Here is a 24,713-nt window from a genome sequence, read left to right as displayed (position 1 = left end):
AAGGTGGAAATGTAACTAGACATGCTTCACCTCCTCACACAACCACAGGAAAATAGAACTAAATCTCAAAACAATTAGCACCCAGAACTGTCAGAAAATTGAACTGCATGGAAGTCTGACAAATAAGGATGTAACGAAGCCACATTCATCCTCATGAGTAGGAGGGGAGGAGACCTGGAGGTGGGCAGAGAGGAGTAATGAGTGCAGAGAGGTGGGACAGGGACAAAATGAGCATGGGTGGTCCCACATTCACATGTGGTAGATAAAAAATTGGGAGGGAGCAATCTCAGTCCAGGCCAAACTGCATAACCCAAACTTCTAGCACCCAGAAGATAAATCCCCATAACTTCTGGCTGTAAAGTCCTGTGAGGGTTGCAGTGATGGAAGAAACTGCTGTATTTTCGATCTTGAGAAAAAGATGGCAGAGGAGTGAAAGGGAGTCACGCTGACCTCCTCCCAAAACCAAACTGGAATTGCAACTAAATAATGGAGTAATCACCTGGAAAGCAGTGGAGCGATAGTGGGAGAGGAGCCTTGGTGCCGCGGACAGCGGATTCCACTCTCACACATCCTAACGGGTGAGAATTGCGGTGGAGGCTCGAGAGGGTGGGCTGGGTGCGCACGGGCACTGGCACCAGAGGGACATTGAAACGGCCAGTTAGCGTCCCCCCGGGAAGAACGGGGTCTGAATCATAAACAGGAACCCCTAAACTACAGCCGCTAAAGCCGAGAAAATACAGACAAAACACAACCCCAAAAAGCTTAGGGGCACTCTCTGCCAGACAAGTGGCTGAGGATGCAAAAAGACATTTAAAGGGCAAACGCAAAAGTTGCAGCGGCAGCCACCCTCCTTGATCGCTGGGTACAGGCGGCAGCAGGGTGGGCTGGTGCCTGGGAAAAAACTGGTGAGGAAAACTTTGTGAAGAGAACTGACTCTGCGGCCGGTGGAGCCCGGGTGATAACGCACTTCCCACTCTGCAGCTACCATCTCGCTCAGGCATAAGGGAATCAATTAACCTGCCTTTTGTGCACTCCACACACAGCTTGTGACCTGCGGGGCTGAGTGCAGACTGTCTGGGAGAGCCTTGAGGAGAGACCCCAATGTTCTTAGCAGCACAATTTACAATAGCCAAGTGTTGGAAGCAACCTAAATGCCCATCAGTAGATGATTGGATCAAAAAATTATGGTACATATACACAATGGAATACTACGCAGCAGAAAGAAAAAAAGAAGTACTAAACTTCGCAACAGCATGGATGGAACTGGAGAGCATCATGCTAAGCGAAATACGCCAGGGGGCGACAGACAAATACCATATGATCTCACCTATAAGCGGAACCTAACCAACAATGCAAAGAAGCAAGGCAAATATGACCAGCAACACTGAAAGGAAAAGAAATCAACAGAGACAAGAGGGAAGGGGGGGGGCAGGGAAAGGGAAGGGAAGGTGAAAGTCAAGGAACATATAGCAAGGACTCATGGACAAAACCAAAGGGGAAGAGCTGAGGGAGGGAAGGTGGGAGGGGGCAAGGGAAAGAGGGGGGGGAAGGCAGAGACAAATGTATTTAAGAAGTAAATAAATTAATTAAAAAATAAAAAAAAAGAAAAAAAAAGAAAGAAACTGCTGTATTTTCAGGAAACTCCGCACAAAGTGTCCACATGGCTTTAAAACATATGCAAAACCATCCACTCTGAGATTCAACACCAGGGTAACAGATGAAAGGGTGCCAATTGCCTATGGGGTGTGGGTGAAGTGACTTGAAATGTGGCAAGTGCCAGGCAATCCCCCAGAAGCCAGACTGTGGCACAGTCCTCCCTCAGAGCCCTTCCTGCACACAGAGCCAGAAAGCAGTGAGGTGGGTTACCCAACCCTGGCGAACACCTAAGGCTCTGCAAAACACAATTTATAGGTGCCTTTTTAACAACAGGCCATGCTACTAAGGGAATCTACACAGCTCTATCTAATACACATAAAAAAACATATGGAGTAAAAGAGATTTCATCTCATATCAACCCATTTCAATGTTTGAACTTTATTTGGGTGCTTAAGATAGTTGAAGACATGAAGGTTAGATATCAAATAATTATGTATTTTTAGGTGTGATAATTGTGTTGTGGTTATTTTTAAATAATGCTTATCTTTTAGAAATACTGAAATGTCTAAGATAAAGTGAAAAAAAAAAACACATGGAGGCTGCCACATACAGGAGACAAAGAAATATGGCACAGATGAGCCCTGGCTGCTGTTGCCCAATGGATTGAGTGCTGGCCTGTGAACCACAGGGTCACAGGTTCCATTCCCAGTCAGAGCACAAGCTTAGGTTTCTGGCCAGGACCCCAGTATTGGGTGCGCAAAAGTCAACTACACATTAATGTTTTTCTCCCTCTCTTTTATCCTCCCTTCCCATCTCTCCAAAAGTAAATAAATAAAATCTTTTAAAAAATATGGTCCAAATGAAAGAACAGAACAAAACCCCAGAGAAGGAATTAAACAAAACATAGGATGCCAACCTATCAGCTGCATAGTTCAAAGCAATGGGGATCAGGATGGTCAAAGAACTCATTGAGTATGGCAACAACATAAAGGAAGAAATGAAGGATACACTAAGTGAAATAAAGAAAAATCTACAAGGAAACAAAATCTAAGAGAAAGAGGCTGAGATTAAAACCAATGATTTGGAACATAAGGAAGATATAAACATTCAACCAGAACAGAAGGAAGAAATAAGAATTAAAAAAAAAAAATCAAGGTTAGTGTAAGAAGACTCTATAACATCTCCAAACATGCCAACATCCTAATCATAGGGGTGCCAGAAGAGGAAGAGCAAGAGATTGAAAACTTATTTGAAAAACTAATGAAAGGAAACTTTCCTAATTTGGCAAAGGAAATAGATATACAAATACAATAGATATACATTGGTGGCAATGCAGAATGGTGCAGCCACTGTGGAAAGGAGGATGGAGATACTTCAAAAAATTAAAAATGAATCTGCCTTCTGACCCAGGGATCCCACTTCTGGGACGATATCCAAAGGAACCCAAAACACTAATTTGGAAGAACATAAGGACCTCTATGTTCTTTGCAACATTATTTATAATCTCCAAGATATGGAAGCAGCCCAAGTGTACAACAATAGATGAGTAGATAAAACAATTATGGGCCATTTACACAATGGAATACCACTCGACAGTAAAAAAGAAAAAAAAATACTTTTTGTGGCAGTGTGAATGGGCCTGGAGAACATTATGCTAAGTGAAATAAGCCAATCAGAGAAAGATAAATACCATATTATTTCTCTCATATGTGGGACCTAATGAACAAACTGAACTAACAAGGAAAATGTGGATAGATGCATAGATAGAGAGCAGGATGACAGTTAACAGGGGGATAGGTTAGGGAATGGAGGGACTGAACCCAAAATAAAAGGACTCAATGAGGACATGGACAACAGTGCGGTGATTACTGGGGGAAGGGGGTATAGGGAACTAAAGGGTAATGGAAAAATACAGTAAAGATTTTATTAAAAGTTGAGGCTGATATGAAATAATTCAAGAAGCGATCCTGCACTTGACAAACGGATCACCACCGGGGCCTTTGAAACTATTAACTCTACCTCTCATATTATTGTGGTTTAAATGCTTTGTTACTGTTTCTATAAAAATTCAATTAGTATAGTGTCTTCAGGAATACTCTTATTTTACTAAGTAAAATATATTAATATTATGTAAAATAAAGAAGACTTAAATTTAAAGATTCAGTTAAGCTCCTGTTCCTAAATCCGGTGAAAAAGGATACTATTAATTCTGTTGCTGCAGTGAATTAGAAAAGGAAAGTAACATTTTATCTTTTTTGCTGAAATGAACAGGGGACTGGATATGTTTAGTTATTTTTCTTCCTTCTTAAATTATTCTCTAAGATGGGCAATTTTTATATTTAGTAAAATTGTGGTTGGGCCTTTTAAAATAGTTATGAATAAATATAAGGAAAGAACTTGGTTTTTAAGTGTTCTCAAGTGTTCATAACATATTTTGCTAAAAAAAAAAAAGTCTGAAATCTTGCAGAAATGTCTGGCAGCTGCAGAACATTCTTTAGCATTAATTACCCTAGGATTTTCTAGTAGATTTACCAATAAACATTCAACTACAAGGGAACAAATCTAGACACCTATTTGTCTTTGCAGGAATGGGATTGAGCCTGATTTCTAGAGTTGGAAGCCCTAATGGCATTTTTCTCTTTGCATTAATTGTATGAAAGAGGCATGAATGAGTAAAGAAATCTAGTTGGGAATATGAGAATCATATGGAACTTCAGGTTCCAGTCTCATCCCATCCCTAGTAAGTTCCGTTTTAATTCCCTTTACTTTTTTTTCTATGAAGCTAAAAGTTGTTCCTCTGGCTTTCCCTCTTTTCATGTAGGACCCTTAAACTTTTCGCTTCCCTTCTTCTGTGGCTTTCCTTTGAAATGGAAACAGTATCTGCCACCATATAGAAATAAATCACAAGAAGTAGCAATTCTCTAATGGCATGGGCACTCTAAGTTCCTAGTAAGGCACCGGGGTTCTGCTAAGAGGAATATATATTCATAAAGACTGCAATAAATAAGAATGATATGATTGTGTGAGGATAAGAGCAAAAAGTACAGGTAAAGTAGAACAAGGGCCAGACTGAGTCCTTTTATTTTTTGGTAGTTTGATATTAAGAAGCTTCCTTTTCTATCTGAGTTAGAAAGCCCATAGGTAGATATGTAGTTACATTTTACCTTAAGTTTTAACCCTGTATATAGATAGGCCATATACGAGGTCTGTCTGGAAAAAGTCCAGCCATTGTTAATATTAGGAGAACATTTTGCACAACATGATGTAACCTGGCAGCCAAGGTGAGTGGACTGAAAAGTGCATGCGCGAAAAACGATGGCTTCACTGTACTAGTCAGTGGGGATGGTAGACGCTCTTGAGTGTGCATGAGTACTGTGTGGTTGCTGCATTCCAAAAGATCGAGTAAGTGGAACAAAAAATTGGCATCAAATTTTGCCTTAAGTTTGAACATTCTTCCACGGAAACTATTTGGATGATTCAGAAGGCTGCAGCTATGGGCCACTGGTGATTGGCAGCTTCATCATGACAGTGTGCCTGCTCATGCATCAAATCTTGTGCAGAGTTTTTGGTGAAATATCAAATCACCCAGGTGACTCAGCCCCCAAGATTTGGCACCCTGTGACTTCTGGCTTTTCCCAAAACTAAAATCATCTTTGAAAAGGAAAAGATTTCAGATCATTGATGAAATTCAGGAAAATATGATGGAGAAGCAGATGGTTATTGGGAGAACTGTGAGGTCCCAAGGTGCCTACTTTGAAGGGGACTGAGGCGTCATTGTCCTATGTACAATGATTCTTGTATCTTCAATATATATCTCTATTTTTCCTAGTACGTGACTAGATACCTTCTGGACAGACCTTGTATTCTTATATTATTTTATCTATGATGAATTTGAGGCCTAGGCATGTAATATTATTTTTTCTCAAGTAGTTCTTCACTTTTTAGTCATAGACTTGATATTTAAACTTGTTTCTGAATTCTACATTATTGCTATTTCCGTAACCCTCTGACTGGAAGAGATGGATATGTGTGAAAGTCAAAAACTTCTTATCTCGAAGTATTAAGGATAACTTAGAGATGCTAACTGGCTGACCAGCTGACAATTATTTTTCTTTATAAAATATATAATCAGAGAATTTAAAGTTCCTAATAAGAAAAATTTAAGAGTGGGTTTCTCACATACATGTAAATCCCCCCAAAACCAAAGACTAAGATCAAATATGTTTCAAAAGCATTAGTGTGTTTGCCATTTTCAATTAACAAGAAGTTGAACTTTTCAGAAACACATAAGAAATTTATACCCATCAGAACAAGTCGGTAATTTAAAACTCTCCCACATATCCCAGAGGGATGATGCTATAGCATTACCTGGCTCAGGGCCAGTTTACCAGAGTGGCCAGAAAATCTTGGTTTCTGTCAAGAAGAGGCAGTTCAACTTGAGAGCATTATGCTAAGTGAAATAAGCCAGGAGGCGAAAGACAAATACCATATGATCTCACCTATAAGTGGAACCTAACCAACAATACAAAGATGCAAGGAAAATAAGACCAACAACACTGAAAGGAAAAGAAATCAACAGAGACAAGAGGGAAGGAGGGTGGTGGGGTGGGGGAAAAGGAAGGGAAGGGGAAAGTCAAGGAACATATAGCAAGGACTCATGGACAAAACTAAAGGGGAAGAGTTGAGGGAGGGAGGTAGGGAGGGAAGAAGGGAGGGAGGGGGCAAGTGAAAGTGGTGTGGGGTAGGCAGAGACAAATGTACTTGAAAAAAATAATTAATTAATTAAACAATAAAAAAAGAAGAGGCAGTTCAAGAATGCAAAACTTTCTTTGTAATTTCACCCTATTCTACAGTCAAAATATTTTCCCTAGGGAAAAGATATCAGAGAGGTTTTGAGGAAGATATTTAAAGGTGTTCATTGACACAAATGTTTGACAAAACCAGAATTGTTCAAACAATTAGATTTTTCATACCTTACCTTTTGCAGCTTCTTAATCTAACAAACATTTAGTAATCAGCACTAACTCTTTCATTTGTATATGTTTTGTTTCTCTAGATACATTATACATAAAGCAAGAGGCTACTACTTTCTAGATGAATCATGACCTTGTTTATCTACCATTCTAATATAACTAAAAAGGTTTTCTGAATGTGTCTGTGTTAATGGGAAAGGTTATTTTAATGTGCTTGAGAACATATTTATTAAGACACAAGAGGTTGAAAATATTTGAATACCAGATAGTTGACTGCAGGGGAGAAAAAGAAAAAGGAAAAAAAAAAGATATTGATAAGAGGAAGGATTCTGCTATTGGCCCACAGAACAAACACTTCAATAGGTCACCAACATCTAAATCACCAATGTCTACTGAAAAATAATTTTCTCTGCCTGATCTTACTCTACAGACAGTAAATTATTGGAGTCATAGAGGCTTCTTTGTAAGGCAGTTAAAAAGATTCAGGTAAAAAGCATCTCCACAGTTCTTCATGTATTTAAGCACTGTGCCAGATATCTGAAGACTTCTAAGCTGGGTGGCCCATTGGTTTTCTGTAAACTATTGTTGTAATAAAAAAGGGTAGTCCTTACTTGGCTCATTTTCAATTACAACATTTCTTAGAATCATAATGAGGGAAAAGCCAGTCAAAACATTTTAGTGGTGGCCTTCTAAAGATAATAAAACACAAAAGGACTAGTTTAAAGTTAAAAACTTAAAGGAAGGTGTAATCTGTCTATTCACATGCTCTGATTCTTCCTGATTTAGTTTCAGAAAATTGTGTTTCTAGGAATTTATCCATTTCATCCAGGTTGTCTAGGTTGTTGGCAAATAGTAGTTTGTAATATTTTCTTACAATCCTTTGTATTTATTTAGTGTCAGATGTTATTTCTCCTCTTTCATTTATGATTTTATTTACTTGGGTCCTTTCTCTTCTTTTATTGATGAGTCTGGTTAAAGGTCTGTCAATCTCATTTATCTTTTCAAGTATCAGATCTTGGATTCATTGATCTTTTATATTGTTTCTTTAGACTCTATATTATTTCTGCTCTGATCTTTATTATTTCCTTCCTGTACTCACTTTGGGCTTTGTTTGTTTTTCTTTTTTAAGTTCCTTTAAGTGTAAATTTGCATTGTTTATTTGAGCGTTTTCTTCTTTTATTCAGAGAGACCTGTAATGCTATGACTTTCCCTCTTAGGATTGCTTTCCCAGTGTCCCACAGGTTTTGGATTGTTGTGTGCTCATTTTCATTTGGTTCAAGCTATTTTTAAATTTTGTCCTTCATCTTGTTGTCGAACCATTCATTGTTTATTAACATGTTATTTAGCCTCCATGACATTGCATGTTTTTCAGTGTTCTTATGATTAATTAATTCTTAGTTTCATAGCATTGTGGTCAGAGAAGACTCTGATATGATTTCAATATTCTTACATTTATTTAGACTTGTTCTGTGTCCTAACGTAGTTTATCCTATAAAACGTTTCATGTGCACTTGAAAAGCATGTATATTTTAATGCTTTTGGTGTGAAATGCTCTAAAGATATCAATTAAATCCATTTCATCTACTGTGTCATTTAAGGCCACTGTCTCCTTGTTAATCTATCTGTCTGGAAGATCTATGCATTGAAGTCAATGGGGTGTTAAAGTCCCCAACTATGGCTGTATTTCTGTTGATCTCTCCCTTTATGTCCATCCAGGTTTGCTTCACATATTTAGGTGCTCCTATGTTGAGTGTGTAAATTTTTACTATAGTTATATCCTCTTGTTTCTCTGTTTACTTTATTTAAAAAAATCTCAACAATCAAAAGTCCTGGACCGGATGGCTTCACAGGTGACTTTTAACCAACTTTCTGAGAAGAAATAACACCGCTCCTTCTCAAACTATTTCATAAAATTTAAGAGAAGGTAAGGCTCCCAAACTCTGGCCTTTTATGAGGCCAGCATTAGACTAATTCCAAAACCAGATAAAAACACTACAAACAAATAAAATTATACACCAATATCCCTGATGAACATAGATGCTAAAAACCTCAACAAAATATTAGCAAACCTAATACAGCAATACACCAAAAATATCATGCAGCATGTTCATGTGGGATTTAATCTGGGAAGGCAAGGTTGGTACAACATTTGGAAATCAATAAATGTGATTCACTATGTAAACAAAATGAAGGACAAAAAGACATGACCATATAAATAGATGCATAAAAATCATTTGATAAAAACCAGCACCCATTCATGAGAAAAACTCTCAGCAAAGTGGGATTAGAGGGAACATATTTAAACATAATAAAAGCCATATATGACAAACCCACTGCCAATATCATACTCAATGGACAAAAACTATAAGTGTTCCCCTTAAAATCAAAAACAAGACAGGGATATCCACTTTCATCTCTCTTATTCAACATAGTACTGGAAGTCCTAGCCACAACAATCAGAGAAAAAAAAGAAACAAAAGGCGTCCAAATTGGAAAGGAAGTGGTAAAATTGTGTTTATTCACAGGTGACATGATACTGTGCATAGAGATCCTCAAAGACTGAATCAAGAAACTATACTACTAGAACTAATAAATGAATTCAACAAATCAGCAGGATGCAAAATTAATATCCAGAAAACAGTCTCATTTTATATGCCAATAATGAACTAATGGAAAGAGAAATGGGGACATAAATCCTATTCATAATTGCTTCACAAAGAATAAAACACCTAGGAATAAACCAAACAAGGATATAAAAGACCTATACTCAGAAAAGTATAAGACACTAAAGAAAGAAATTGAAGAAGATACAAATGAGTGGAAGCACATAATATGTCCATGGATAGGAAGAATTCAATGCAATTCCTATCAAGATTCCAATTATATATTGCACAGGAATAGAACAAATATTTCAAAATTGTATATGGAACCGCAAAAGATCCAGCATAGCAACAGCGATCTTGAGAAAGAACATCAAAGTTAGAGGAATCATGCTACCTAATATCAAACAATACTATAAGGCTATAGTAATCAAAACAGCATGGTACAATTAATGGAACAGAACACAGAGCCCAGAAATAAATCCATACTTTTTAATCAACTAATATTCAACAGAGGAAGCAAGCACATATGAAGAGCTAAAAATAGCTTATTCAATAAATGGTGTTGGGAAAATTGGACAGATAGGTGCAGAAAAAATGAAACTAGATCACTTTCTTACACCTTACACAAGAATAAATTCAAAATGACAGAGGTGAAAGATGGCGGAGGAGTGAAAGGGAGTCACGCTGACCTCCTCCCAAAACCAAACTGGAATTGCAACTAAATAATGGAGTAATCACCTGGAAAGCAGTGGAGCGATAGTGGGAGAGGAGCCTTGGTGCCGCGGACAGTGGATTCTACTCTCACACATCCCAACGGGTGAGAATTGCGGTGGAGGCTCGAGAGGGTGGGCTGGGTGCCCACGGGCACTGGCACCAGAGGGACATTGAAACGGCCAGTTAACGTCCCCCCGAGAAGAATGGGGTCTGAATCATAAACAGGAACCCCTAAACTACAGCAGCTAAAGTCAAGAAAATACACACAAAACGCAACCCCAAAAAGCTTAGGGGTGCTCTCTGCCAGAGACAGGTGGCTAGGGATGCAAAAAGACATTAAAAGGGCAAACGCAAAAATTGCAGCGACAGCCATCCTCCTTGATCGCTGGGTAGAGGCGGCAGTAGGGTGGGCTGGTGCCTGGGAAAAGACTGGTGAGGAAAACTTTGTGAAGAGAACTGACACAGCGGCCAGTGGAGCCGGGTGATAATGTACTTCACACTCTGCAGCTACCATCTCGCTCAGGCATAAGGGAATCAATTAACCTGCCTTTTGTGCGCTCCGCACACAGCTTGTACGCCTGTGAGCTATGGGGCTGAGTGCAGACTGGCTGGGAGAACCTTGAGGAGAGACTGGAGACAGAGGCATTGGGGAAAGAATGGGAGGAGGAACCGTGGAGTCCCGACTCCCTCCCCGTTCCATAGTCTCCATTGTGGGCTGGAAAGGCGTGACCCCAAAGAGGCAGAAGCGGGGCGCGCATGAACCAGACTGCCTGCGAATGAAACGCAGTCCACACAGGGGTTAGATCCTTGGCCGAAGGGGTCACAGAACTGCCCAGAGGCCCCTGAGGGGAGACTAGAAACGGAGGCATCGGGGAAAGAACGGGAGGAGAAACTGGGGAGTCCCAACTCCTTCTCCTTGCCGTAGTCTCCATTGCGCGGGAAGAGGCCACACCCCCAAAGAGCCAAAAGCTGAAAAGCAAACATAGACACCCCCAAAACACCCAGAGCAGGCGCGCACACTTGCGCAAAGTGACCGGCTTGGAGTGCCGAGTGTGTGTGTGACCCACGCGGGCTGGCGAATGCTTGCACCTGCTGGCAAGGCCTCACACAGACTGGCACCCATACAGCCTGCGAGGGAGTGCACAGAGGGACAAGGGCAGGCATAAATTGACCTACCCGCCGCGATTGCGGAGCGGCTCAGAAAATAAGTAGAGCTGCCCAGAGTCCCTGGAGGAGAGATCAGAAATAGTATTAACCCGAGAGTTCTAGAGCTGATTTCCTCCCATTTCCATAGTCCCCATTTGGCAAGGGCAAGCAACGCACCCAAAGAGCCAAAAGCGGGGAAAACACACAATAGAAGACTCTAAACTGACCAGTGCCACGAAGCTCGCGTATCAGGGAGACCAGATGAGTACTGGAGGTCGCGAATAAGCCCCCTGGTCTGGGGCAAGCACATGCGAGCCCAGGCAGGTGGGGACCCTGCCAGGCTGGGAATGCGTTTAAGGAGCCCTCATGAGAGCGCAGAGAGATCCCAAAAAAGAGCCCAGCCCTGACCGAAAGGGTCACAGAGCTGCTCCAAGCAGGAGTCAGACACAGGCATTAGACTCCTGAAAGGCTCAAACAAACAACCCAAGACCCTATAGGGTCAACAACTGACATCATCAGAGACAATCCCAGAAAGAAAAGTAAAGGACAAAAATACTTAACAGACTCTCACAAAAATGGGAAGAAAAAGAAGCTCCCCTCAAATGAGTGGAAAAGGGGACTCCCCACAGAGAGAGCTAAATGAAATAGAGGCAAGGGAACTATCAGATATGGAATTTAAAACAATGGTTCTAAGGAAGCTCAATGAGCTCAGCCAGCTCAAAGATAACTATGAGAAACTGCAGAGAAACTATCAGGATCTTACAGCAAACTATATCAGCCTGGAAAAGGACATAGAAACTATCAAGAAGACACAAGAGGATATGAAGAATACCATTTCTGAATTGAAGAACACAGTAGAAGGAATCCAAAGCAGGCTGGATGAAGCCGAGGATCGCATCAGTGAGATGGAGGACAAGGTAGAAAAAAGCTCCCAGAAAGAACAAGAAATGGAAAAACGGCTCAAAAAGAATGAAGAGGCATTTAGGGAAATGCAGGACAACCTGAAACGCAATAATATCCATATAATAGGGATACCAGAAGGAGAAGAAGAGGAGCAAGGGATAGAGAACCTCCTCGAAAAAGTAATTATGGAAAATTTCCCTAATTTGAGGAGAGAAAGGCTCTCATGGTTCCAGAAAGCACAGAGGACCCCACTCAAGAGGGACCCAAGGAGGTCCACTCCAAGACACATCATCCTTAAAATGGTAAATGTCAAAGACAAAGAGAGAATCCTGAAGGCAGCAAGGGAGAAGGAGAAAGTAACATACAAGGGGGCCCCGATACGCCTAGGAGCTGACTTCTCAACAGAAATACTACAAGCCAGAAGGGAATGGCAACAAATATTCCAAGCCATGAAAAGCAAGGGCCTACAGCCAAGGCTGCTCTACCCAGCTAGGCTCTCCATTAAAACAGAAGGGGAAATACGGAGTTTCCCAGACAAAAGAAAGCTAAAAGAATACATCTCTACCAAACCAGCACTCCAAGATATGCTAAGGGGACTGGTTTAAGCAGATGAAGGATAAGAATGAGACAGAGAGGAACACAAGTACAAAGAGAAAAGATGAGTAAGTTTCTATCAGTAATATCTCTCAATGTGAATGGACTAAATGCCCCAATCAAAAGATACAGGGTAGCTGAATGGATAAGAAAACATGACCCACACATATGGTGCCTACAAGAGACCCACCTCAGAGCAAAAGACCTACACAGATTGAAAGTAAAGGGATGGAAAATAATATTCCAAGCAAATGGACATGAGAAAAAGGCTGGCGTTGTCGTACTTGTATCAGACAAAGTACATTTCAAAGCAAAGGCCATAAAGAGAGACCCAGAGGGGCACTTTATCATACTTAAAGGAAGAATCTATCAAGAAGACATCAACATTGTAAACTTATGTGCCTCCAATATAGGAGCCCCCAAGTGTATAAGGAAATTGTTGAATGACTTCAAAAAAGATATAGACAGCAACACACTGATAGTAGGGGATTTCAACACCCCACTGTCAAAAATGGACAGATCTTCCAAACAAAACATTAATAGACATATTGGGGCGCTGAATGACACATTGAATTAAAGAGACTTAACTGACATACATAGAACCTTACATCCCAAAGAAGAAAAATACACATTCTCTTCAAATGCTCATGGCAGTTTTTCAAAGATAGACCACATGATAGGACACAAAGCAAGCCTCAGCAAATTCAGGAAAATTGAAATAATACCAAACTTTTTCTCAGACCACAAGGCCTTGAAACTCGAAATCAACCTCAAAGAGAAACTTCAAAAACTTGCAAACTCATGGAGACTGAACAGTACACTATTAAACAATGAATGGGTCAATAATGAGATAAGAGAAGAAATCAAAAAATTTCTGGAAACAAATGAAAATGAACAGACAACTGTCCAAAACCTATGGCACACAGCAAAGGCAGTCCAGAGAGGGAAGTTCATAGCAATACAGGCTTACCTTAAAAAGATAGAAACATTTCAAATAAAAGACCTAACACTACAATTGAAGAACTGGAGAAAAAACAACAAATAAATCTCAGAGCAAGTAGAAGGAAGGAAATACTCAAGATTAGAGCAGAACTGAATGACATAGAGACAAAAAGAACAATTCAGAGGATCAACCAATCCAAAAGCTGGTTCTTTGAAAAGATTAATAAAATTGACAACTCTTTAAGCAGACTCATCAAGAAAAAAAGGGAGAGGACCCACATTAATAATATCAGAAATGAAAGAGGAGAAATAACAACTGATACCACAGAAATACAAATGATCATCAGATACTATTATGAACGATTATATGCCAAGAAATTTGAAAATCTTGATGAAATGGACAAATTTTTAGAAAAGTATAATCTTCCAACACTGAAGGAGGAAGAAACAGAAAGCTTGAACAGACCGATAACAGTTGGGGAAATTGAAGCAGTAATCAAGAAACTCGCAGCACACAAAATCCCAGGGCCGGACGGTTTCCCAGGAGTATTTTACAAAACATTTAAGGAAGAGCTAACCCCTGTCCTTCTCACACTATTCCAAAAAATCCAAGAGGAGGGAAGACTCCCAGACTCCTTCTATGAGGCCAGCATCACCCTGATCCCAAAACCAGATAAAGACCCTACAAAGAAAGAAAACTGGAGGCCAATTTCGCTGATGAACATAGATGCTAAAATCCTCAACAAAATATTGGCAAACCGCATCCAGCAATACATTCAAAAGATTATCCACCACTATCAAGTGGGATTCATCCCAGGGATGCAGGGATGGTTCACCATAAGCAAATCAGTAAATGTGATACAGCACATAAATCAAAGAAAAGACAAAAACCACATGATCATCTAGATAGATGCAGAAAAAGCATTTGACAAGGTACAGCACCCATTTATGATCAAAACACTCAGCAAAATGGGAATAAATGGGGCATTCCTCAACGTAATAAAGGCCATATATGAAAACCCTACAGCTAATATCATACTCAACGGGCAAAAACTGAAAGCTTTCCCACTAAGATCGGGAACATGACAAGGATGTCCGCTCTCAGCGCTTCTTTTCAACATCGTATTGGAAGTCCTAGCCAGAGTGGTCAGACAAGAGAAAGAGATAAAAGGCATCCAAATAGGAAAGGAGGAAGTAAAACTATCATTGTTTGCAGATGACATGATAGTGTACAAAGAGAACCCTGTAGACTCTACCAAAAAACTCCTCAACCTAATAAGTGAATTTGGCAAAACAGCAGGATACAAAGTCAACATTCAGAAATCAAAGGCGTTTTTGTACACCAGCAATGCAATAGAAGAAGAAGAAATCAGAAAAAATATACCATTCGATATAGCACGAAAAAAGATAAAGTACCTAGGGATAAATTTAACCAAAGACAGAAAAGACCTGTATGCAGAAAACTATACAGCATTGAAAAAAGAAATTAAGGAAGACACAAATAAATGGAAGCATATACCGTGCTCATGGATTGGAAGAATTAATATCCTCAAAATGTCCATACTACCCAAAGCAATTTATAGATTCAACGCAATCCCTATTAAGATACCAATGATGTATGTCACAGAAATAGAACAAACATTTCAAAAATTTGTATGGAACCATAAACGACCCCGAATAGCCGCAGCAATTTTGAGAAAGAAACACAAAGTAGGAGAGATCACAATACCGGACATCAAACTCTACTACAAAGCCACCATACTCAAAACAATCTGATACTGGCACAAGAACAGACCCATAGACCAGTGGAACAGAATAGAAAGCCCAGAAATAAGCCCAGGTCTCTATGGACATCTAATATTCGACAAAGGGGGCAGAAGCATACAATGGAGCAATAACAGCCTTTTCAACAAATGGTGTTGGGAGAGCTGGACGGCTACATCAAAAAATTGAAATTGGATCATCAGCTGACACCATACACAAAAATAAACTCAAGATGGATAAAAGATTTAAACAGAAGTTGCAACACTATCAAAGTCCTCGAGGAGAACATTGGCAGGAAACTCTCAGATATCCCACGCAGCAATTTTTTTCACTGATATGTCTCCTAAAGCAAGGGACATAAAGGAAAGAATAAACAAGTGAGACCTCATCAAAATAAGAAGCTTCTGCAAGGCGAAAGAAAACATCAGCAAAATGAAAAGGGAGCCAACTGTTTGGGAAAATATATTTGCTAATGATACATCAGATAGAGGTTTGATCTCCAAGATATATAAAAAACTCACCCTACTCTACTCCGAGAAGACAAACGATCCAATCAAAAAATGTGCAAAGGACCTGGGCAGATGTTTTTCTAAGGTGGAGATACAGAGGGCCCAGAGGCATTTGCAAGGATGCTCAGCATCACTAGCTATCAGAGAAATGCAGATCAAAACCACCATGAGGTACCACCTCACACCGGTCAGAATTGCCATCATAAACAGATCCACAAACAACATGTGCTGGTGAGGCTGTGGAGAAAAGGGAACACTAGTACACTGTTGGTGGGAATGCATACTGGTGCAGCCACTATGGAAAGCAGTGTGGAATTTCCTCAGAAACCTGAAAATGGAACTGCCTTTTGATCCAGCGATTCCCCTGCTGGGTCTATACCCTGAGAACACCAAAACGCCAATACAAAAGAACCTATGCACCCCAATGTTCATAGCAGCACAATTTACAATAGCCAAGTGTTATAAGCAACCTAAATGCCCATCAGTAGATGATTGGATCAAAAAATAATGGTACATATACACAATGGAATACTACGCAGCCGAAAAAAAGAAGTACTAAACTTTGCGACAGCATGGATGGAACTGGAGAGCATCATGCTAAGCAAGATAAGCAGGGAGCGAAAGACAAATACCATATGATCTCACCTATAAGCGGAACCTACCCAACAATGCAAAGATGCAAGGAAAATATGACCAGCAACACTGAAAGGAAAAGAAATCAACAGAGACAAGGGAGAAGAGTGGGGCAGGGAAAGGGAAGGGAAGGAGAAAGTCAAGGAACATATAGCAATGACTCATGGACAAAACCAAAGGGGAAGAGCTGAGGGAGGGAAGGTAGGAGGGGACAAGGGAAAGAGGTGGGGGGGGAGGCAGAGAGAAATGTATGTAAAAAGTAAATAAATTAAAAAGAATAAAATTTAAAAAAATGAATCAAAAACTTAAATGTTAGACATGAAAACATAAAAATACTAGAAGAAAACATGGGCAGCAAAATCTTGGACATTGCTAGCAGCAGTATTTTATCAGATATATCTCCCCAAGCAATGGAAATAAAAGAAAATATAAACCAAAAGGACTACATAACTAAACAGTTTTGGCACAGGAAAGGAAAACATCAACAACATATAAAAGACAACCCACAGAATGGGAGAACACATTTGCCAATACATCTGATAAGGGGCTAATATCCAAAATTTATAAAGAGCTTAAAAAACTCAACACCAAAAATGATCAAACAACGCAATTTAAAAATGGGCAAAGTCTTGTATATACACTTCTCCAAAAAGGACATACAATTGGCTAGTAGACATATGAAAAGATGATCAACATCACTAATCATCAGAGAAATGCAAATTAAAATCACAATGAGATATCATCTCGCATCTGTCAGAATAGGTATGATCAGCAAATCAACAAATATCAAGTGCTGATGAGGATATGGAGAAAGAGGAACACTCTTGCACTGTTGGTGGGAATGTAGACTGGTGCAGCCACTGTGGAAAGCAGTATAGAGATACCTCAGAAAAGTAGAAATGGATCTGCCTTGTGACACAGCAATCCCACCTCTGGGAATATATCAAAAAGAACCCAAAACACTAATTTGAAAGAACATAAGCACCCCTATGTTCACTGTGGAAGCAGCCCAATTGTCCATCAATAAATGAGTGGATAAAACAACTATGGGACATGTACGCAATGGAATACTACTCGGAAGTAAAAAAGAATATTTTACCCTTTGTGACAGTATGGATGGACCTGGGGAAAATTATGCTAAATGAAATAAACCAGTCAAAGAAAGACAGATACACATGATTTCACTCATATGTGAAATCTAATGAACAAACTGAACTAACAGGCAAAATAGAGACAGACTCATAGATGGAGAGCAGGTTGACAGCTAAGCAGGGATGAGAGGTTGGGGGTGGAGGAATTGAACAGAAAGGAAAGAGGACTCATGGACATGGACAACACAGTGGTGATTGCTGTGGGGAAGGGAGTATAAGTGGACTAAATGGTAATGAAAAAAGTACAATAAAAATAAATTTAAAAAGCCTTAGCTGGTGTGGCTCAGTGGATTGAGCACTGGACTGTGAACCAAAGGGTCACTGGTTCGATTCCTAGTCAGGGCACATGCCTGGATTGCGGGCCAGGTCCCCAGTGGGGGGCACTTGAAAGGCAACCACACATTGATGTTTCTTTCCCTCTCTTCCTCCCTTTACCTCCTTGAAAAAATAAATAAATACCATATTTTAAAAATAAATAAATTTAAAAAAACCCAGAAGCTTCTTGAAGAAAAAAAAAGAAAAACTAAAGGGAAGACTACTTGGGGGCTAACGAGGACTTTCATTCCTCACACTGTATCTCCTCCATCCAACAGATACTTGATATTTATTCACTTGCTCGCCTTCCTATTTCAGGTAAAGGGGTCTGTAAACCAAGAACAAAATATTATAACCACTAGTACACTCTGAAAAAAATTTATTCTTTATAATTTGTGCTCTTTTAGTACTAAATGGAAAAATAACAATGTTATTCCACTTTCAATTTCTGCTAATGGTTTTCATTTAAAAATTGAATTCTTATATATGCAGATACTTGGCACCAAATTGATAAAAACAGATGGAACTCTCACACTAATGAGGAGACTTAATAAAGTGTTATTTTCCATTCAAAACAAGGTAATTGACTCTATCTGTGGGCTGAATATTATTTTTAAATATTTCAACAGTTAAAGCATCTAAAATGTAAATTAATTGTGGGTCAAGGTCTGTCAAGTTCATACAAAGAAATGAGTATTTTAGAGAGTAACAAGCAAATAGTATTAGGCTGGTTATTGAAAAATCATGGTTTGTAGGACAAAATAAATACACAAAATCTCAAAATCCCTTGAAACTCACATTGGTTTGCCACATTTGACATTTACTGGCAAAACAAAAGTCATGAAATGCTTTACATAGTTTCAGCAGTTCACTGCCTGCACAAATTTTAAAACAATAGTTTATGGTATTAAAAACCATTAAGTGAATATGTATAGCTTTTCAAACATAATATTTGAGAATTTTCATTTAAAGTATAATGAAGTGAAAAGTTTTTGATTTTACTATGTTCATGCCAATATTATATTGAGAAAGTGAGGCACTCATGCTAAAGAAAGAAGAGGGAAATCAGTACTTAGCAAATTCTATGACGATGTTATAAAACGTGACACAACTTTATGAATGTTAGCAGGAACAGTGCCAATTAAACTGTCTCTCTTGCTCATCTGTCAGACAATACAAGAAAAATGCATATCTCTGACAAGTTCTTTCCTTCTACCTGTCATTGGAAACTAACAGCCTCAATTCTCAAAAGGAATAGTTGGAGAGGGAAAAGAATGTGATAGAACACACGAAAGTTAACTTAATACTAGAAGAAATCTCTTTACTACCCCTAGAAAATATAATCAACTAGAAATAGATAGAAATATAGATTCGTATTACCTTATAAGCATTCATCACTTTAACGGCTGTAAATACACCAGTCTTTTCATGGAGACCCTGAAACACAGGATAGTAATAAAGATCAAATTCTGGCTATACAATCAAGCAATCAAGCAGAAAAATGAAAAATAATAAAATTAAGTAAGATCAAACACTATAACCAATCATAAAATATAAAATATTGTATAGAGTAAATGTAAAGTATTACATATAGAGCAAAAATATTAAATTTTGAACATTTCCAAGAAATGCCAACTATTTCACTCAAAAAATCAAGCAAGCTTATGGAGTAGGTTTGCTTTTTTCTTTTTTATTACAGTATTGTTGACACTTAATATTATATCAATATTAGTTCAGGTGTACAACATAGCAAATTTACATTTATATACTTTATGAAGTGATCACCATGATGTCTAATCACCATATGTTATCATGCAAATTTATTATAATATTATTGATTATGTTCTCTATATTGTACATTACATACCTATGACTATTTCTTTTAAAATTAGGAGTTTTTATGTCTTAAACCCCTTCTTCTTTTTCACCCAGTCCTCCAAACAGCCTCTACTCTAGCAACCATCAGTTCATTCTCTGTATTTATCGGCCAGTTTCTCTTGTGTTTATTAATTTATTTTGTTCAATAGATTCTACATATAGGTGAAATCATATGGCATTGTCTTTGTTTGACTTATTTCACTAGCATAACACCCATTTACATCTATCCATGTTGTTACAAATGGTAATATTCCATTCTTTCTCATGGCTGAGTAATATTCTATTATATATGTGTATGTGTGTATGTGTATATATACACAAGGTTGGCCAAAAAGTCCACTTATATATGCATATATATGCATATATGTGCATATATATGTATGCACATATATACATATGTGCCACATATTTATCCATTCATCTATTGATGGAAAATTAGGTTACTTCCATATTTATATCTTGGATATTGTAAAGAATGTTGCCATAAGCATAGAGGTGCATGTATCTTCTCTACTTAGTTTTTTTGTTGTTGTTGTTTTCTTCAGGTAAATACCCAGAAGCTGAATGGGAGTTTACTTCAGAGAGTTTACTTTATTATTTGCTTTCTTCTAATTTCTTTGGAATTTATTTGTTGAGGAACCTCCAAACATTTTATGTAGTGGCTGCACCAATTGACAATCCCATTGACACTGCACAAAAATTCTCTTTGCTCCAGATTCTCACTAACACTTGTTATTTGTTGTCATTTTTGATAATCGCCATTTTGACAATGAAGTTACACGTCATTGTCATGTTGATTTTCATTTCCCTGAAGATTAGTGATGTTGAACATCTTTTCATGTGTCTGTTCACCATCTGTACGTCTACTTTGAAAAATTGTCTATTCAGATACCCTGTCTATTTTTTCATCATGTCATTTGTTTATTTTAGATTTTATTTATTTTTAGAGAGAGGGCAAGGGAGGGAGAAAGAGAGGAAACATCAGTATGTGGTTGCCTCTCGCAGGCCCCTACTGGGCACCAGACCCTCAATCTAGGCATGTGCCCTGACTGTGGATTGAACCTGCAATCCTTTGGTTCACAGGCTGGTGCTCAATCCACTGAGCCACACCACACAGGGCTGTTTTTTTTTTTTTATGTTGACTTAAAAAAAAATTCTTTATATATTTTGAATATCAACCCCTGATACCATTTGCAACTATCTTCTCCCATTCAGTAGATGGCAATTTCACATTGTTGATGTTTTTCTTCACTGTGCAAAAGATTTTTAGTTAGCCCTAGCTGGTATGGCTCAGTGGATTGAGCGCCAGCCTGCGAGCTAAAGGGTTGCCAGTTCAATTCACAGTCAGGGCACATGCCTGGTTCGCAGGCCAGGTCCCCAGTAGGACGCCCGTGAGAGACAACCACACATTGATGTTTCTCTCTCTCTCTTTCTCTGTCCCTTCCCCTTTCTAACAACAAATAAATAAAATCTTTAAAAAAAGAACATTTTTAGTTATATATAGTCTTATTTGATAGTTTTTGCTTTTTTTTCTTTGCCTGAGAAGTCATATTCAAAAACTATTTCTAAGGCTGATGTTTAAGAGTTTAATACCTGTGTTTTCTTCTAGGAATGTTATGGTATCAGGTCTCACTTTTAAGTCTTTAATCCATTTTGAGTTTATTTTTGTATATGGGGAAAGTAGTCCATTTAATTGATTTTGCATATAGCTGTCCAGTTCTTCCAACACCATTTCTTGAACAGGTTTTTTCTCCATTACGTATCCTTGCCCACTTTATTGTAGATTAATTGATCATATAAGTGTGGATTTATTTCTGGGGTCCCTATTATGTTTTATTGATCTATATATATTTTTGTGCCAGTATCATACTTCTTTCACTTCCATATTTTGTAGTATAATATACTTTGAACATGATGCCTCCAGCTCTATTCGTCTTTCTCATGATTGCTTTGGCTATTTGGGGTGTACTGTGTTACATACAAATATGAGGATTTATTTTTATTTCTGTGAAAAGTATCATTGTTATTTTGATAAAGACTACATTTAATCTGTATATGGCTTTGAGTAGTACTAATATTATATATATATTAATCCTTCCAATCCAGAAAAGTATGTCCTTCCATTTATTTGTGTCATCTTCAATTTCTTTCATCAATGTGTTATAGTTTTCAGAACTGAAAACTCCAAAGGAGGATATATCTTTTAACTCCTTGGTTAAATTGAATTCTATGTACTTTATTATTTTAAATGTAATTGTAATTAAATTGTTTACTTAGAGAGTTTGTTATTAGTATACAGAGACACAAGTGATTTCTGTATATTCACTTTATATCATGCAATTTTACTAAATTTGTTTACTAGTTGTAACAGTTTTCCATTGAGTCTTTAGGGATTTTTATATATTGCATCATGTCATCTGAAAATAGTGACAGTTTCACTTCTCCCTTTCCAGTTTGGATGCCTTTTATCTCTGTTTCTTGTCTGATTGCTGAGGCTAGAGTTTCCAATATGATGTTGAGTAACAGTCATGAGAGTGGACATACTGGTCTTCTTCCTAACCTTAGAGGAAAAGTTTTCACTTTTTTACTATTGAGAATAATGTTAGCTGTGGGTATGTCATATATGGCCTTTGTTATGTTGTGATATGTTCCCTCTACACCCACTTTGTTGAGAGTTTTTTTATCATATATGGAAGTTATATGATGTCTGATGTTGTTTTCTGCATCTGTTGAGGTATTCAATAATTATATGTTTTTTTCCTTTGTTTGTTATTGTGGCAAATGATGATGACTGGTTAGTGGATACTGAACCATCTTCATACTCATGAATTACATCCTGCTTGACCAAGCTGATGATCATTTTCATGTATGATTGTTCAATTCAGTTTGCTAATATTTTTTGAGAATTACTGTATCTATGTTCATCAAGGATATTGGCCTGTAATTTTTCTGTTTTGTAGTGTCTTTGTCAGGTTTTGGTATCAGGCTAACACAGACATCAAAAAATATTTTTGAAACCATCCTTTCCTCTTTAATTTTTTGGTGGACTTTCAGAAGAGTAAGTATCTGTTCTTTATTTTTTTATTTTTTTAATTTAATTTTAATTTATTTTTTCAAATACATTTGTCTCTGCCTCCCCCCCACCACTTTCCCTTGCCCCCTCCCGCCTTCCCTCCCTCAGCTCTTCCCCTTTGGTTTTGTCCATGAGTCCTTGCTATATGTTCCTTGACTTTCCCCTTCCCTTCCTTTTCCCCGCCCCCCCCTTCCCTCTTGTCTTTGTTGATTTCTTTTCCTATCAGTGTTGCTGGTCTTATTTTCCTTGCATCTTTGTATTGTTGGTTAGGTTCCGCTTATAGGTGAGATCATATGGTATTTGTCTTTCATCCCCTGGCTTATTTAGCTTAGCATAATGATATCCAGTTCCATCTATGCTGTTGCGAAGTTTAGTAGTTCTTTTTTTTCTTTCTGCTGCGTAGTATTCCATTGTGTATATGTACCATGATTTTTTGATCCAATCATCTACTGATGGGCATTTAGGTTGCTTCCAAGACTTGGCTATTGTAAATTGTGCTGCTATGAACATTGGGGTGCATAGGTTCTTTTGTATTGGCGTTTTGGTGTGCTCTTCATTTCTTATACTGTTCTTAACATCTCCTGTTTATTACCTTCCTACCAATTTGATTGTTTATTCCCTGTACCTGTCCCCTATTATCCCCCTTCTCCCATGCCAGGAAGATAAATTCCCATAACCTGTGGTTGTAAAAACCAGTGGGGGTTGGGACTGCAGAAGAAACTGCTGGATGTTCAGGAAACTCAGCGTAAAGGGACCACATGGTCTTAAAACATACACAAACCCACTCACTCTGGGATACAACACCAGGGCAACAGCTGGAAGGGTAACAGCTGGAAGGGCACCAGTTGCATATGGGGAGTGAATGAAATGACTGGAAATGGGTCAAGTACTGGGCAAACCCCCAGAATTCAGGCAGTGGCACAGTCTTCTTTCCAATCCCTCCCTACACACAGAGCCATAAAGTAGTAAAGCGGGTTGCCCTATACCCTGGTGATTATGTAAGGCTCCACCCCACACAATTTACAGTTGCCTTTTATAGGGAATTAAAGCAGCTGTACCTAATACACAGAAACAAACATAGTGAAGCGGCCAAATAGAGGAGTCACAGAAATATGTCCCAAATGAAAGAACATAACATAACCAAAGGAAAATAACTAAACATAAAAGAGCCAACCTATCAGAGGCAGAGTTCAAAACACTGGTGACCAGGATGCTCAAAGAACTCACTGAGTATGGCAACAAAATAAAGGGAGAAGCAAAGAATACATCAAGTAAAATAAAGAAAAGTCTACAGGGAACCAACAGTTCACGGAATGTAACTGAGATTCAAATCAACAATTTGGGACATAAGGAAGAAGCTGGTGTGGCTCAGTCGACTGAGTGCTGGCCTGCAAACCAAAGGAAGAAATAATCATTCAACCAGAACAGAAGAAACAAGAATTCAAAAAATTGAAGATGCTATAAAAAGACTTTGGGACATCTCCAAATATGTCAACATCTGAATCATAGAGATTCCAGAAGAAGAAGAGCAAGAAATTGAAAACTTATTTGAAAAAATAATGAAAGAAAACTTCTCTAATTTGGTGAAGGGAATAGACATACAAGTCCAGGAGGCACAGAGAGCCCCAAACAAGTTGGACCCAAAGAGGACCACACCAAGACACATCATAATTAAAATGGCAAAGGTTAAAGATAAAGAGAGAATATTAAAAGCAGCAAGAGAAAAGGAGAGAGTTACATACAAAGGAGTACCTATAAGACTATCAGCTGATTTTACAAAATAAATTTGCAGATAAGAAGAGACTGGAAAGAAGTATTCAAAGTAATGGAAAGCAAGGAACTATAACCTAGATTAGTCTATCCAGCAAAGAAGCTACCATTTAGAATGGAAGGACAGATAAAATGCTTCCCAGACAAGG

The 24,713-nt window shown here is 38.4% G+C and overlaps 1 protein-coding gene across 1 annotated transcript in view; it reads right to left on the bottom strand.

The window, feature by feature from the left end:
* Positions 1–24,713, bottom strand: part of NRK (Nik related kinase) — a 241,434-nt gene that overhangs the window by 118,713 nt on the left and 98,008 nt on the right. The window contains 3 exon segments of the mRNA XM_054576925.1: positions 18,099–18,144; positions 18,146–18,171; positions 19,224–19,280. Of these exon segments, the coding sequence (XP_054432900.1) occupies positions 18,099–18,144; positions 18,146–18,171; positions 19,224–19,280 (129 nt within the window).

This window comes from Pteronotus mesoamericanus, unplaced genomic scaffold (assembly GCF_021234165.1).
Source record: "Pteronotus mesoamericanus isolate MK-2021 breed Mesoamerican mustached bat unplaced genomic scaffold, CSHL_Meso_final contig_37, whole genome shotgun sequence".
In the NCBI taxonomy this organism is placed as follows: Eukaryota; Metazoa; Chordata; class Mammalia; order Chiroptera; family Mormoopidae; genus Pteronotus; species Pteronotus mesoamericanus.
Note: the sequence above shows the minus strand (reverse complement) of the source record. Positions and strands in the feature narration are given on the sequence as shown.